Source organism: Trichosurus vulpecula, chromosome 1 (assembly GCF_011100635.1).
Source record: "Trichosurus vulpecula isolate mTriVul1 chromosome 1, mTriVul1.pri, whole genome shotgun sequence".
Taxonomy (NCBI): Eukaryota; Metazoa; Chordata; class Mammalia; order Diprotodontia; family Phalangeridae; genus Trichosurus; species Trichosurus vulpecula.
In genome coordinates, this window is record NC_050573.1 from 276,039,467 (window position 1) to 276,053,733 (window position 14,267).

The following is a 14,267-nucleotide window of genomic DNA, read 5'->3' on the forward strand; positions in this document are numbered from 1 at the left end:
GCCTGGATCCATAGCTTATGTTGACTTCCCTTGGTCAGAGTGAGGCATCTTTGTGTGATGGCTAGACTTCTATTTTCTAGACAGTTGGTTCAGCATAAGTTTTCTTGTGTTATATTCATTTATTTCTTGGGAAATAATACATACATCAGTTGCAAAACTGCCCTTGAAATAAATACGAGAAATATTAGTTCTTTCAAACAGGGTACATTGCCTTCACTGATCAGGCTAAGAGAGACACTCAGGACATAACAGCTAGAAATCATTTCCTTTTTAGGTTCCTTGGAATCATGCCAATATGCTCTACCGGGATGCCCTGGAATGTATCTTGTGTGACATCATAGTTATCAAGGAGTAGTTATCAGGGAGCCCTGCTGCAATAGGAAACCAACCCCTAGAGGCTTGAGTGACTTTTCATTATCACATAGTAGATTCTCAATGAATATTTGCTTTATTTTTGTTTTTCTCTTAGAGTTTTGAAATAAAATACTTTGGAGTTATAGATGCATTCCAGAGTTGTAGATACTTTGGTTTTTTTTTTCCTTTAGCAAAGCTTCGTGTTATCTGTGACCTCATAAAATTATATTCTTTAAGATGATATGAAAAAACTGGTGTGTATTTTTTCTTTTTTTTCTCTTTTTAAATATTGCTGGCGTAGTGCTGATATCATCCATTTAGGATAATCATATGCTTTCCTTTTATCACTATGTACAACAACAGTAAGACTTGACAAGGTTAGTAGATTAATGAGATTTAGTAGAGAAATTGTGGTGAAAGGAGGATTCTGAATTTTATATATTTGGGTATTTTCTGAATCATGCTCACTTTAATTAGGACTTTTAAGAAAACATTTTATGCAATAGTAAGAAGATTTCTTTAAAATTCAGAGCTAGTTCTGAATTTTTTTACAAATACCAGTTTACTAAGAAGAATCATTATTAAATTTTACTTTGTAGGTTATAGAACATATGACCAGGGTTTTTTTAAGGTAATACCCTAAATGCTTTTTAAAGCATACCTTTGAGTTGGCATTTTAATCAGTTATAGAATATGTAACAGTAAAGAAAATAATTAGCTCTGTTTTCAAGGAAGTACTTTTTCTTCATATGTGCTATTCAGGAAGTGATGCTATAAAGTTGTTTATCATAGTTCTTTCTGTAACATATGCATGAAGGGTAGAAGTTAAACTTGAATTCTGTGACTGTGATTTTTAGATATTAGTAAATTTCATATAGTGCTATCCAGTTCAGAAGAAAGTACCACAGAATGGTAGAGTAGTGAGATAATGGAAACCAATTAGTTATTCCCTTCAGAATGACCATTGTGCCTACTAACCTTTTAAAAGCATTTAAAATACAGTTCTTCGGAGTGAGCCTTCTGTTGCTAATGAAACTAAAGCATTTCATTGTGGTGTGGTTGTCAAAAATAAACAGATTCTTATATTTCATTCTTACCTACAAAATCAGTTTGTGATAGGAACAGATATAAAAATTGTGATAGGAACAGAATAAAAAATTAGTTGAGTGCAGAAATGTCAAAAATTTTGGTTGATGAAGAATCAATTCATATTGGGAATATGATAAAAGAAATCTTGGTACCTCAGATAAATGCCTTGAGGATCAATACATAACTAAAAGTCATAGAAGCATTGTATCATTCTACAATATGTGGAAACTCTGGGATTCGAGTTCTAATTCTCTCTTTGTGATTGGTCTGCTAATTGGCTTTGGAAAAATTACTGTTCATCTGAGAATTTATGGGGGTAAATATAATTTACTTCATAAAGTTTTTATAAGGAGTAATTTTTATTTAAGAAATGATCCTAAACTATAAACTTCAGAGAAAGAAGGATTTCTTAATTTTCCTGAGGAATTACAATGCTATAGAGTTTAATTCAGTATAAAGCTAATTCTGGAACCCCATTCCAGAAGATTTAGGTGCTGTAGTAAAAATATATAGTTGATACAGGTCACATAGTATGGAACCCCAGCAAGGCTCTAGTGTGTTATTAGCATCCAGCTCTTTGCATTTAAGTCTCATAATCAACCTGTCTCTGTCCATAAAAATGCAGCTTAATCCTGTTTGGGTGTATGTAAATTATAATACAGCAAATTAGATCTAGAGGTTCTGTTCCATTATATCCAAATCTAGAGTTTGTTCCATTCTTAATGTGCTGTGTTGAAGAATTGCCATTCCAATGGCAGTCTGTGAATTTAATGTATGTTAAGTCAGAGATACAGTAACTCACTATGTGAACATGGATGAGATTTAGTATCTGTTGCAGTATCATTCCTTTTTAAATATGAGTTAGCTAATATTTTTCCATACCAATTTTCAGGGTTATTTTAAGAGGTGTGAACATGTAACACGTTTAAACTCCTTTTTACTCCTGTATAGAATGTACAGTTATTAATGACAGTTTTCTTATTGTGTTCTTTCCACTTTCTATATGCTTTACCAATTCTTAGAAGTATATTGTTATAGAAGAATATGGTGGCACTTCAGAACTCTAGGCAGTCATTTCAAGTCCGTGTTTTCTCAGATGATTTTCTTCATCCCATACCCTCCAACTTTTATTTTCTTTCATGTATGCTAGATTGACATTTGAAATGAAGTGCTAGACTTAAAAGTCAGAAAGGCCTGGGTTTGAATCCCTGTTACAGGTACTTATGAGCTGTTTGATGCTGAACAATACATTGAACAACTCTCAAGCTGTTTCCTTATCTTTAAAATTGAGAGAATACCTAAAGTATTTTCCCTATGGGCTGCTGTGAAGCTCAAATCAGATTATATATAGTGCTTCGGCACCTTAAAGTGTAGTTAAATTTCAGCTATTATGACAAAAGTAATACTATTTTCATATTATGTTCAACCTATATTTTTAATAAAGTTTCCAAACTATTTAAATTCGCACCAAGAACAAGAACTTTGAATTTTTAAATGATGATTTGTCAAAATCACTCTCAGCATGCATGCACCATACCTCTCCCTGCTTTCAACACATATGAGGAATGTCAGTAATTTTTAATTTTTTGTTATTTTTTTTCTTTTAGAAGAGACGCTCTAGCCGGCAGGTTAAGAGAAAGCGTTATACAGAAGACCTAGAGTTCAAGATTTCTGATGAGGAGGCAGATGATGCAGATGCTGCTGGGAGAGATTCCCCTTCAAACACTTCACAGTCCGAGCAGCAGGTCAGCTTGCTGTTTGGAATAAATAAATGAAGATGAACTGTGAACTCCATACCTGGGAAGCTGAATAGTTCAGTAGAGCCACTGGACTTTATAGCTTAGGGGTCTTCATCCAGTGTTGGTATAATATGCTAAGAAAAACTAGTTGTTTTGCTGTTTCCTTTAGAAAGCCATATTCGCTCAAATTTATTTTTCTACAAGCCTGTGATATGTAATTTGACACAATTCGGGAGAATTAATGGTCTCTGCTGAGGAAAAAAATCAGAACTAGGCTACAAGGAGACTGAATTTACCTCTGAGAATTCAGTGCTATAGCTTCTATGACTTTAATAAACCACTCAAGCTTGTCTCCTGCTGTTAGGAACCATAAGAACTCCTTTATGAAATTACAGCCTTGTAGTACCCAGCAGGGTCTACTTTATTCTCTGTGCAATGTAAATGATGGATAAAATAGTTTGTATAAAATGAGAGGTAGTAATATAAGAATGATTATTGTAAAGTTGAGTTTGGGTTTTTTTTTCTTTGTATAGTGCTCTTTTCTTAGCACTGCTATACTTTAGTTAACAAACTGGTAACCCATTGAAAAGTGTGTTAAATTCATGTCAGTGCTTTATTTGGTAATTTGGCCAGTGTTAAGCTGTTATATAATATTTTATGTGATCCCTATAGATAAAAAGAAGTTTAAAATAGTAGAGTGATCACTATATTTACCCCATGGGTATAGATGAAGAAAAGTTGCATTTCTCATTGCTTTCATGTGGAGAGTATTCTGTATTGGCAGCTGGATTTTCTGAATACTGGCTAGCTGTAGGGACTGGTGAGAATCCACAAAATTAAACCACATACCTATGAAATAATAAACAGGTATCTCTCATTTCCTCTGTAGAGTTAATTTCTTTATATCTCTAGTGATTCTTGCTTGAGTAATAGCTGGACTCATCATACTTCAGTGCCTAGCAAGTACTGAATTTGAAGGGTTGAATTAGAGAGCAACATGGAATGATCACCTATATTGCAAATGGCATAAAATCTTTTTGTAAAAAACCATTCGTTTACTTTATTTTACAGGAATCTGTTGATGCAGAGGGTCCCGTAGTAGAGAAAATCATGAGTAGTCGATCAGTCAAAAAGCAGGTAAAGAAAATTTTTATGATGACCAAAACCATATTCCTAAGATATGCTGTTGTTGATGCTCATTCTCCCCCTTTCACCCAAATCCATTTTAGAGTTGAAAGGAACCTTGGTGGCCTGCCTATCGAGCCTATTACTCTTTCTGTCCAAAAGCATTTCTCTTATTGCTTACACTTTTCTCTTATTCTGATACTTCCTTGTGTTATGGAGGATAACCATGGATTCTCAAAGGCTATTCCAATGGAGCACAAGTACTCTCAGTTCCTACTAAGCTGGAATATCTCAAGTATAGACTGTTTACCTGTTATCTGAGATGTTAAGCCAGCTCTCAAGGACCAAACTAATCAAAATTGGAGAGGCTCAGTACCAGAAGATTTGCCACCAAGGGATGACTTATGTTGGCCACATCAATTTAAGAAGACTCTATACTGATAACTAGAGGGGTTATAATCTACTTTAATTGAGGAAATATCTGATTTAATTGATGAAATAGTCCTTTGTAAAACCTAGTTCAGTAATTCTTTATTCATTCACCTTTCCCCATTCCCCAACCCCTGATCAATGAAGGTCATTATCTCTTTGGGAAATGAGTGTGTTTTATGTATGATATTTGTATTGCACATGTGTATTTTTAATAGATTATAAGCCTCTATAGGAAGATCTAGAATTAGATTGCTTTCATTCAGATGTTATCTTACTTTTCAGTTTGTATATTTCAGTCTGTTTATCTAAGTTGATATGAGGTGATTCTCTTCCCATGTTGTTTTGGATTTTGGTGGGACTGGGGATGAGGTGGGAAGTTCTATGTAGTATGCTTTTAGTCAACAAGATTTTTTCCTCTGTCAATCTTTCCTTCCCCTCTTTTTATGAGTCTTTTTACTTGTACCAATGAAATTTTTGTCACTTTCTCTATTGTTACTCTGGAGGTGGAATACATGACTATTTCTAATGTAATTTCAGATGACAGTATGACTCATTCTGAAGCATTTAGAGTTGTGCAAAGTTCATGTCCATATGACAGAGTGAGCTGGGTGCATTTATAAAACTAGCCTCTGATAACAATGTTGGATTTTTATAACTTTAGTGCCAAGTACCTTATTTGACATGACTTCTTGTTCAAACAAGAGAAAACAGTTTGAATAAATGCTCTACTCAACTCAAATCATCATGTACATTTGAGGTTTCCCTGAGACCTACCCAACAACTAAAATCTTCTGTTTCTATTGAGGTCATTTCCATCTTCTCCATTACTGAGGTTGATAACCTTGAAATTGTGCTTACCTTTCCCTTCTTTCTCATCTTCCATTACCAATCAGTTGCCAAGTTTATCAATTCTATATTTCATGAATCTGTCCCTTTGATTCTACTCACAGGGGTACCATCTTTGGTCAGGCCTTCCTCACCTGTCCTCTACCATTGTAAGAGTCTCCTCTTTGGCCTCTCTGCTTCCAGTTTTTTCCTTTATCCAGTCCATCTTACACACAGATGTCACAGTAATCCTTATAAGCTACAGTGTTGGTCATCTCTTTCCTGCCCTAAAGCATTCATTCTCTCCCCATTGTCTTTAAGATAAGATACTAATTCTGTAGCCTGGCATGTAAAATCTTCCACAGTCTGCCTCCTGTTTACCAGCTTTATTTCATCTTCCTCCTTGTCATCCACTTTGTGTGTCAATCAATCCATAAACATTTATTAAGAATCTATTATGTGCCAGGCATTGTTCTGAGTACTGGCATCAAACAAGACTACGCACTGCTTTTTGAACTCAGAACTCAATCTCTTGTTTGTATGCATTTGCTCAGACTGCCCCTCATGCCTGGATGTCCTGTACAGATCCTGTCATTTCTGCATCTCAGAATCTTTGTCTTCCTTTCCTGTTCCCCACAGTTGTTAATACTACCTCAAGTTACCTTGTCTTCTTGCTGATGACTATGTGCATCTCTGCCCAGTAAACTCCTTGAATGCGGGATCAGTTTTGGTTTTTAATCCTTGTTTGCTTAGACCTAGTTCAGTATCTTACATGTAATATTTAGTTACTGAATTGAATTGCTTTTAGATAATCCATCATGCAGTTTTCTATTCTTCTGGAAAGCACACCTGCACACATACCTGTATATATTCATTTTTGTCCATACATGTGGCTTTCAGACACAGTCACTCTTAACTTTGATTTTCATTTTTCTTTGGTGTAAGTATGGCTCCTACCATTCTTCATGTTAAGGAAGCATGTTTTAATTTACTAGTAAGTTTAATACAGCGTAGTAACTTCCTAATGAGAAAGATGAGAGATCCAAGGAGACACTTGTTTTTTGCATGGGTTATGGTCTAGAATATGAGTTGTTAAACTTCTTTTGTGTCGTACACTACTTTGGCAGCCTGATGAAGCCTATGGACCTCTTTGCAGAAGAATTTTTTTAATGCATAAAATAAAACACATAGGATTACGAAAGAAACTAATTATATTGAGATACAGTTACCAAAATATTAAAAAACACATATCCTCAGAGTCCAGTTTAAGAACCTCTGCTCTAGAAGGGAATATGGAAGTCCATGAGTACTGTATTGTATAATTAAGATTTTTCCCTTCTCTTCCTGTCTGTCATTTGTTTACCTATCACTTGCTATTCTTTAAAGTTACACAGTTCAGGGTATGAAGTGAATATAAAACTGTCACAGAGATCAACAATAAAAGATCCCTGAGTTGAGGGAAATATATATTGACTCTGATAATAGTTTACAAAAACCCAAACACGAATATATGAATTTTGATCTCCTCCTACAAATTGAATTAAGCGCTGAATCTGAGTAAAAAAATTTTGTAATGAAAAATTAGCATTATTTAACTTACCAAGGCTAAATTTCTGTTCCACTGAGGACTTTAGGGGCAGTTCGCTTAAGATTGTAGAGGTTTGGGAAAATATTGCTTTAAAGAATAATCTCCTTCAATGAGTCAAGTGACTTATTTGCCTAAATAGCATCTTGTTTGGAGAGAACAAATCAATTTTGATTTAGTTGATAGTGCTTCAGTAGACATACTCAGCAGGTTTGGTGTTTCAGATTATAATTAGGATACAATTATTCAGCAGCTAATTATTTATACACAGATTATGCAGGACATTGTTCCTCTTTCCTCCTATAGTTTGGCCATTTCATTGTTCGTTAGCAGCCCCAGTAAAGGACAAGTGGGCTTTAGAGGTAGTGGTAGTGGTAGAGTTTAAGAAGAGGTATATCCTCTTTTCACAAAACTTACAGTTTAATAGAGATAATAAAATCAACATCAGCATGTATGCGTGTAGAGGAAGATGAAGGTGTAGTGTTGTGGTAGTAGGCTAGAGGATAGGTGGAGTTGAAGAAATCTATCTAAAGGACTTCAGTTAGCAAACATTTATTAAGTGCCTACTATGTGCTTACACAGAACCCAGAGATTACAAAATACTTGAGATTACAAATACAAAGAATGAAGCAGTCCCTGTTTATAAGGATCTAAGCTTTGAATTGTGGAGACAAGAAGTAAAACTAGAAATATATACTCCATAAATAGAAAGTTAATAAATTCAAGTATATACAAAGGAGTTAAATAAAAGGTAGTTTGGGAGAGAAGGAACTAGCAGAGGTGATCAGGAAAGGTGTCATACAGAAGAGGGTACTTGAGCTACATCTTAAAGGAAGAGAGATATCTGTAAGGCAAGGTCAGACATGAGAGATGTCTGGTGCAGAGGCACATAGATCAGAAGGGAATGTCATTTATGTGAAACAGAGAAGGCCAGCTTGGCTGGATGGCAGTATATGAGAAGGAAAATAATACCCACTGAGGCTAGAAAGGTAGGGTAGAGTCAGGTTGTGAAGGACTTTAGAAGCTAAACAAAGGCATTTTATATTAGAGGCAGTGGAGAGCTGCTGCGGGTGATTGAATAGAGGAATTGCGTAGTCAGACCAACTCTTAAGAAAAATGACTTTGGAAGCTGTGGGTAAGGTGGACTGGAGTGGTGAGAGACCTGAGGCAGGGAGACCAGTTAGGAGGCTTTTGTAATAATCTGGGTGAGGGTTGTAAGGGCCTGAACTAAGATGGCAGCAGGAGGATCAGTGATTTAGAGCTGGAAGGAAAGGACTTTGTAGGTCATCCTCTCAGTTTATAAAGGAGGAAGCTGAGGACCAAAGGGATTAAGGTAGGCGATTTGCCACATAGTAAACGACAAAACTAGAATTCCAACGTGTTACTCTGGCTACCTAGTTTCGTACCTAGTTTCCCCCAAATGGGCTATAACTTAAAGAGATATAGAAGTATTATTTCATGCTTATGAGACAGCGCAGTCCAGAGAGTACAAACCAAATAGAGATTCAGAAAGCCCCTGGACCTGTGATTTTATTGGTATAGGGGAACTTCCAGATGTGGAAAATCCATCTACCAGTGGAGGTCAACACTGTCTACAACATAGAAAGAATTGTTTACAGCACTGAGAGGTTAGGCCCAGAGTCACACAAGTAGTAGATTCACAGATAGGACTTGAGCTCAGGTCTACCTGATTCCCTGGTGGGAAATGAGAGCATAAGAATGAGGTGCTGAGAACTTTTAAGTAATCCCTTCTAAAATGTAAGCTGCTTTAGGCAGGGATAAGGTCTTATTTTTTTCTTTTATCTTCCACCACTATTCACACAGCTTCTTATATATAGGCAGTCAGTAGATGTTTTATGAGTGAATGATGATACATTCTCACCAGTGTGTAAGCCTCTTGTTGACAGGAACTATTTCATACAACTTCTGTACCTTATAGTATCTATCACTGTGCTGATATTGATAGCATACCTTCAGTAAAATGATTTGTCATCTGATTATATTTGGAGAAGACTAGAAATTACTATTAGGTTACAAATTCTGTTACTAAAGGACAATTCTTTCTGCTCTCTAATCCTAGAATCTTTTGCTTTGCTGGCTTTCTGTGTTTCCTTATCTGCATATCCACATCCCTGTGGAATGTCCACCGTTTGGTTTCTCTTCAGCTTCAGGGCTGGGCATCCCTGGAGAAAACTGTCTAAAGGACAAAATCAAGTTGACATCATCTACCCTATAACCTCAGCTGGGCTCTTGCTGAAGCTTGGTAGTACTATTTACTCAGTGCCTATTGATTCCCTATTTCATTCTCCACTGTGGCTATTCCAAGCTTCCTTTCCTTTTCCCTCCCTGAGATTATTTGGCAGGGGGCTCCCTCAGCCATCCTCCTTCATTCTTCAGATCTTCAAATCATGAGATACTTTCCTTTTCCTTTTTAGAAAAGATTCTTCTGCTTCTTACAAAAGTCCATTCCTATATGTGCCTTTGATCCCGTTTACTCCTGCCTCCACAAGGACCTAGCTCCAACAGATGTTGCTACTTTATCATGTACCTTCAGTCTCTCACCATTTTGCCATACAGATATACTCAGCTTTCTCAATCCTTAAAACAAAAAGTCCCTACTGAAATTTTTAGTCTATCCAATGACCTTTCCTTTAGTGTTGAAAGTCTTACAGTCTATACCCAATGCTTTCACTTCTAGACTACCCATTCTCAGTTTATAATCTGGTGCACCCCTGCCATTTGAATGAAACTGCTCTCCTAAAAGTCATCAATGATTTAAGTCCTAACTATCAAATCCAGTGTTCTTTTGTTCTTTTTTCTTTTCATTCCTCATCCTTTACGATCTCTTTGGAGGGCAATGAGAAGATGTTGAAAATTGCTATTAAGTTAATTTTTTATCTTTGTGAATTTTTATTCATAGTTTTTTTTTATATTACCAAAATTTTTCCCATTGTTCCTTGCCCTCCCCCTCCCAGGGAGCCATTTTGTGTAACAGTATTTTTAAAGAAAAAAAAATCAGCAAACCTCATTAATACATCAAAAAAGCCTGAAAATGTATGCCATGTGCCATACCACCACTCTGCAAAGGAGTAGTGTTGGAGGTATCTTACATTTCTTCTTTAAAGCCATGCTTGTTCTTTGTAATTTTACAACATTGACTTTATTTTTTGTGGTAGCATTTTTCCATTTATGTTGTCATGATTGTCTGTATTATTTTATTGATTCTGCTTAGTTTCACTTTATCTCACATCATGTAAATTTTTCCGTGTTACTCTATTTTCATCATGTTTGTCATTTCTAAAAGCACTGTAATATTCCATTACATGCCTGTATCTCAGTTTGTTTAGCCATTGCCCAGTAGATGGGCATGTACTTTGTTTCTTATTCTCTGCTATCATAAAAAAAGTATTGCTAAAAGATATTTTGGTGTATGTGGGAACTTTCTTCTTATCAGTGATCTTCTTGGGGGTATAATCTTGGAAGTGGAATCTCTGGATCAAAGACTATGGATATTTTCATCGCTTTATTTACATAATTCCGAATTGCTTTCCAAAGTAGTGATATTGATTCATAGTAGTAAGAGTAATTTTAACTCTCTTTACCACTCCTTCCTGTTGACTACTGCTCTGACTTCAGAGACACCATTTTCATAGAGTCATAGATCTACAACCAGAAAGGACTTTAGAAGCCATCAAATTCAACCCCTTTAATTTACAGTTAAAGCAGCTAAGACACAGAGTGGTTATGTAACTTCCCAAGGTCACACTGCTTGCTAATAAGTGTCTGAGGCAGTATTGGAATTCAGGTCTTACTGACTCCTGAGGTCAGCACTCCATCCACTATACCACCCAGCTTCCAATACTCTATTGCTGCTTCTTCTAGCCCTTTAACTACTCCTGGCTCCCATGCTGACCTCTTTTAACCTAATTTACCTCTTAATATGTGGATGTTGCCCAAAAGTCTTCCTTCCTTCTCTCTCTTTTGGTCAATTTCATTCATTCCCGTGACACTAACCATTCCCGTGCACTGGTAACTCTTCTGCACTCTGGATCCACATTTCCAATTGCTCAGCAGCCGTTCATGCTCATTGACACCTCCTACTCAATAGTCTAACACTGAGGATATCTTTCCCCCAGACCTATTCTTCCTTCTGACCTCAGTATTTCTCTCGGTGGTACCTCTCTTCATTGAGTCTCCCATGATTGTAATCTTGGTCTTATTTTTGGCTTTTCCTTCACCTCATATAATTAATGATCAGATGCTATCAGTGTACTCTGCAACAGCTCTCCTGTCTTTTCCTTTCCTTCTGTTCCTACTGCCATCACCCAGGGCATCATTGCCACTCACTTTGATGATTGCAGTAGCCTCCTGATAATTCTTCTTGTCCCTATTCTCCTTTCCAATTTGTCCCTCATAACACTTCCAGAATAACTTTTGTGGGGGGCAAAAATTTGGTCATATTACTCTTATGCTCTAATCTTTGTAGCTCCCTAGTGCCTACTAGGTAATACTCCAATTCTGCTTCCTGGCATTTGAAGCTCTCTATAACCTGGCATCAGTCTACTTTACCAGCGTGACCTCATCTTATTCCCTCGATGGACTTAATATCCCCGCCAAACTGATATCCTCCCTATCTCATGAACACTTAATCATGATCTCCTCTCTCAGTGCCTTTGATCACACTATGCTAGCAATGCCATCCCTCCCCCTCTTCATCTATTGAGGCCAAATCAATTAGCAAGCATTTGTCAGATGCCAGGCACTGTGCTAGGTGCTGGGGGTAAAAAATGTAATGATTGAAACAACCCTTACTCTCAAGGTGTTTACATTCTGTTGGGGGAAAAACGTGCGTGTGTGTGTGTGTACACGTAGAGAATACACATAACAAATAAATACAATTAAATATAAGATAGCTAAATAAATGTCAGTTTGATGGGGAGGGTACTGTCAGTTGGGTAATTGGGAAGGACTTCATGTAGAAAGTGGTACTTGATTTGTGTCCTGGAGAGATCCCATGAGATAGATATGATGAGAAACTGCACTCTAGACATGGAATATGGGGGTGGGGGTGAGGAGGGCCAGTGCAAAGGCAGAGGAAGAAAGGAAATGAGGTGACATGTATGGAAGAGAGAGAAATCTGGTTTGGCTGAAACATCTGTCCTTTAGAACTGAACTAGAATGCAGTATCCTCCATGTGTTTTTTCTTGAGTTTTGTGAAAAAAGTCAATTAAAAAAGATCCCCCACTCCATTTATTTTTAGCAGCTCTGTGATGCACTTATAATGTAGCATTATACAATATAGTTAGCCATCATGTCTTCCTACTGGACTTTAAACTTTATGGGGGCAGAAACTGTCATTTATTAAAACATTGCCTCTCCCCAATGTCTAACATAGTACTCTGTACACAGTAGACACCAGCTCTACTGACTGTTTTGTTGTTGTTGTTCATTAGTTTCAGTACTGTCCGACTCTTCATGACCCCCTTTTGAGGTTTTCTTGGGAAAGATACTGGAGTGGTTTGCCATTTCCTTCTCCAGTTCATTTTACAGATGAGGAAACTGAGGCAAATAGGATTAAGTGACTTGCCCATGGTCACACAGCCAGTAATTGACTGAGGCTGGATTTGAACTCAAGAAAAAGAGTCTTCCTGACTTTAGTATGGCCCCCTATCTGATTGACTACTTACTATTCCTCTATTGAATGAATGAACAGTTTTTATTAGCAGTTCTAGTTAGGAGGAGAGGATTTTAATTTCATATTAAAGTAACATTTGAAGCCTCTGTGTATATTTTAATTATCAGTACTATTGTCTTTTCTCTTACTGTGGATAATTGCTTTTTAAGAGGTCAATTAAAACCTTTGAGAAGTTTCATTTTCTGCTGGTCATATTCCTGTAACTATAGCAGGCAATACTACAGTTGTAGCAAGGAGAATAGTACTATATCTTTATTAATACAATGATTGAAGATCATAGAGGTCAGGGGTCATGTTTTATCTTTCTTTTGTGCAATGCCTTAGCCAGAACTTCTCAAACTATGAGCAAAAGTTAAATATAAAGAATTATACAACATGCTAATCAGGGATGACTCAAGTGTTGATGATACTTCTGAAACCAAATCAGTTCACATAAACTTTAGCACAAGGGATATGTTTGGTTCTTGTGACTAAAGTGGACTCCTTTATATGAGTGTAAAAGGCTTTTGGTGAATTAATTGTCAGTTTTTCCAAGTTTAGGTCATCATATGAATTTTGCTAAGCCCTCTTCTTTGGGATTAAGGGATGGAAATAATAACTTAAATTCACTTTATGTCAGAGTAGAATTGTCTTCCTTTCTAGTTAACTGTCTGTATTTCCTGTTAATATTTGTAAGCTTAATAGAGATTTTCTTTTAAAAAGGATTTTACTCTTTTGTCATTTTTAAGTTACAATTATGATATTCAGATAATCTGTCTTAAGGGGAAAGACTTAAACCTTTTTGCATTAACATCCTTACTAGTATTCTTATTTCCTCACACAGTTAAAAATATCTCCATATCTTTGGCAGTGAATTTTCTGAAGGGTTAAAGCTTTAGTGCCTTTTTAATCATACATTTGTGTTATTGAGCAATTCACTTCAGTAGCGTTTACTAAGCACCTACTCTGTACCATGTGCTGTGCTAGACTCTGGCTCTATGAAAAAAAAAATGAAAGCAGTCCCTGCACTGAAGAAGGTGGCTTGGGTTCTACTGAATAAAAATAAGATATTTACAGATAAGTTAGTGCAAAATACATAAAATAATTTCTGGGGTTTGGGAGAGAGGGAAAATGGGATCAGGAAAGGCTTTGAACTGTACCTCGAATGTATCTAGGGGTTCCAAGAAGTGAAGGTGATGAGAGGGAGCACTGCAGGCATGAAGGTACCTTTCAGAGGTGTGAAAATGTTGGGGGGGGGGCGTGGAATATACCATGTGAGGAATTGCAAATAGTCCAGTTTGTCAGAAATGTAGAATGTATGAGGGGAATAATATAAAACCAGTCTGGGAAAAGAGTTTTTAAAGAAATTTCATTCCAATACTAGTTTTATTATTTTGCAATATATGTATTTAACTTCCTCCTTTGTGATTCTCTAACTTGGTAA

At 36.4% G+C, this 14,267-nt stretch overlaps 1 protein-coding gene across 1 annotated transcript in view; it reads left to right on the plus strand.

Moving 5' to 3' along the window:
- CHD7 (chromodomain helicase DNA binding protein 7) overlaps nucleotides 1-14,267 on the plus strand; it is a 158,927-nt gene that overhangs the window by 71,892 nt on the left and 72,768 nt on the right. Inside the window, exons 4-5 of the mRNA XM_036757487.1 lie at nucleotides 3,051-3,188; nucleotides 4,254-4,319. Coding sequence (XP_036613382.1) covers nucleotides 3,051-3,188; nucleotides 4,254-4,319 — 204 coding nt within the window. The remainder of the gene's footprint in view (nucleotides 1-3,050; nucleotides 3,189-4,253; nucleotides 4,320-14,267) is intronic.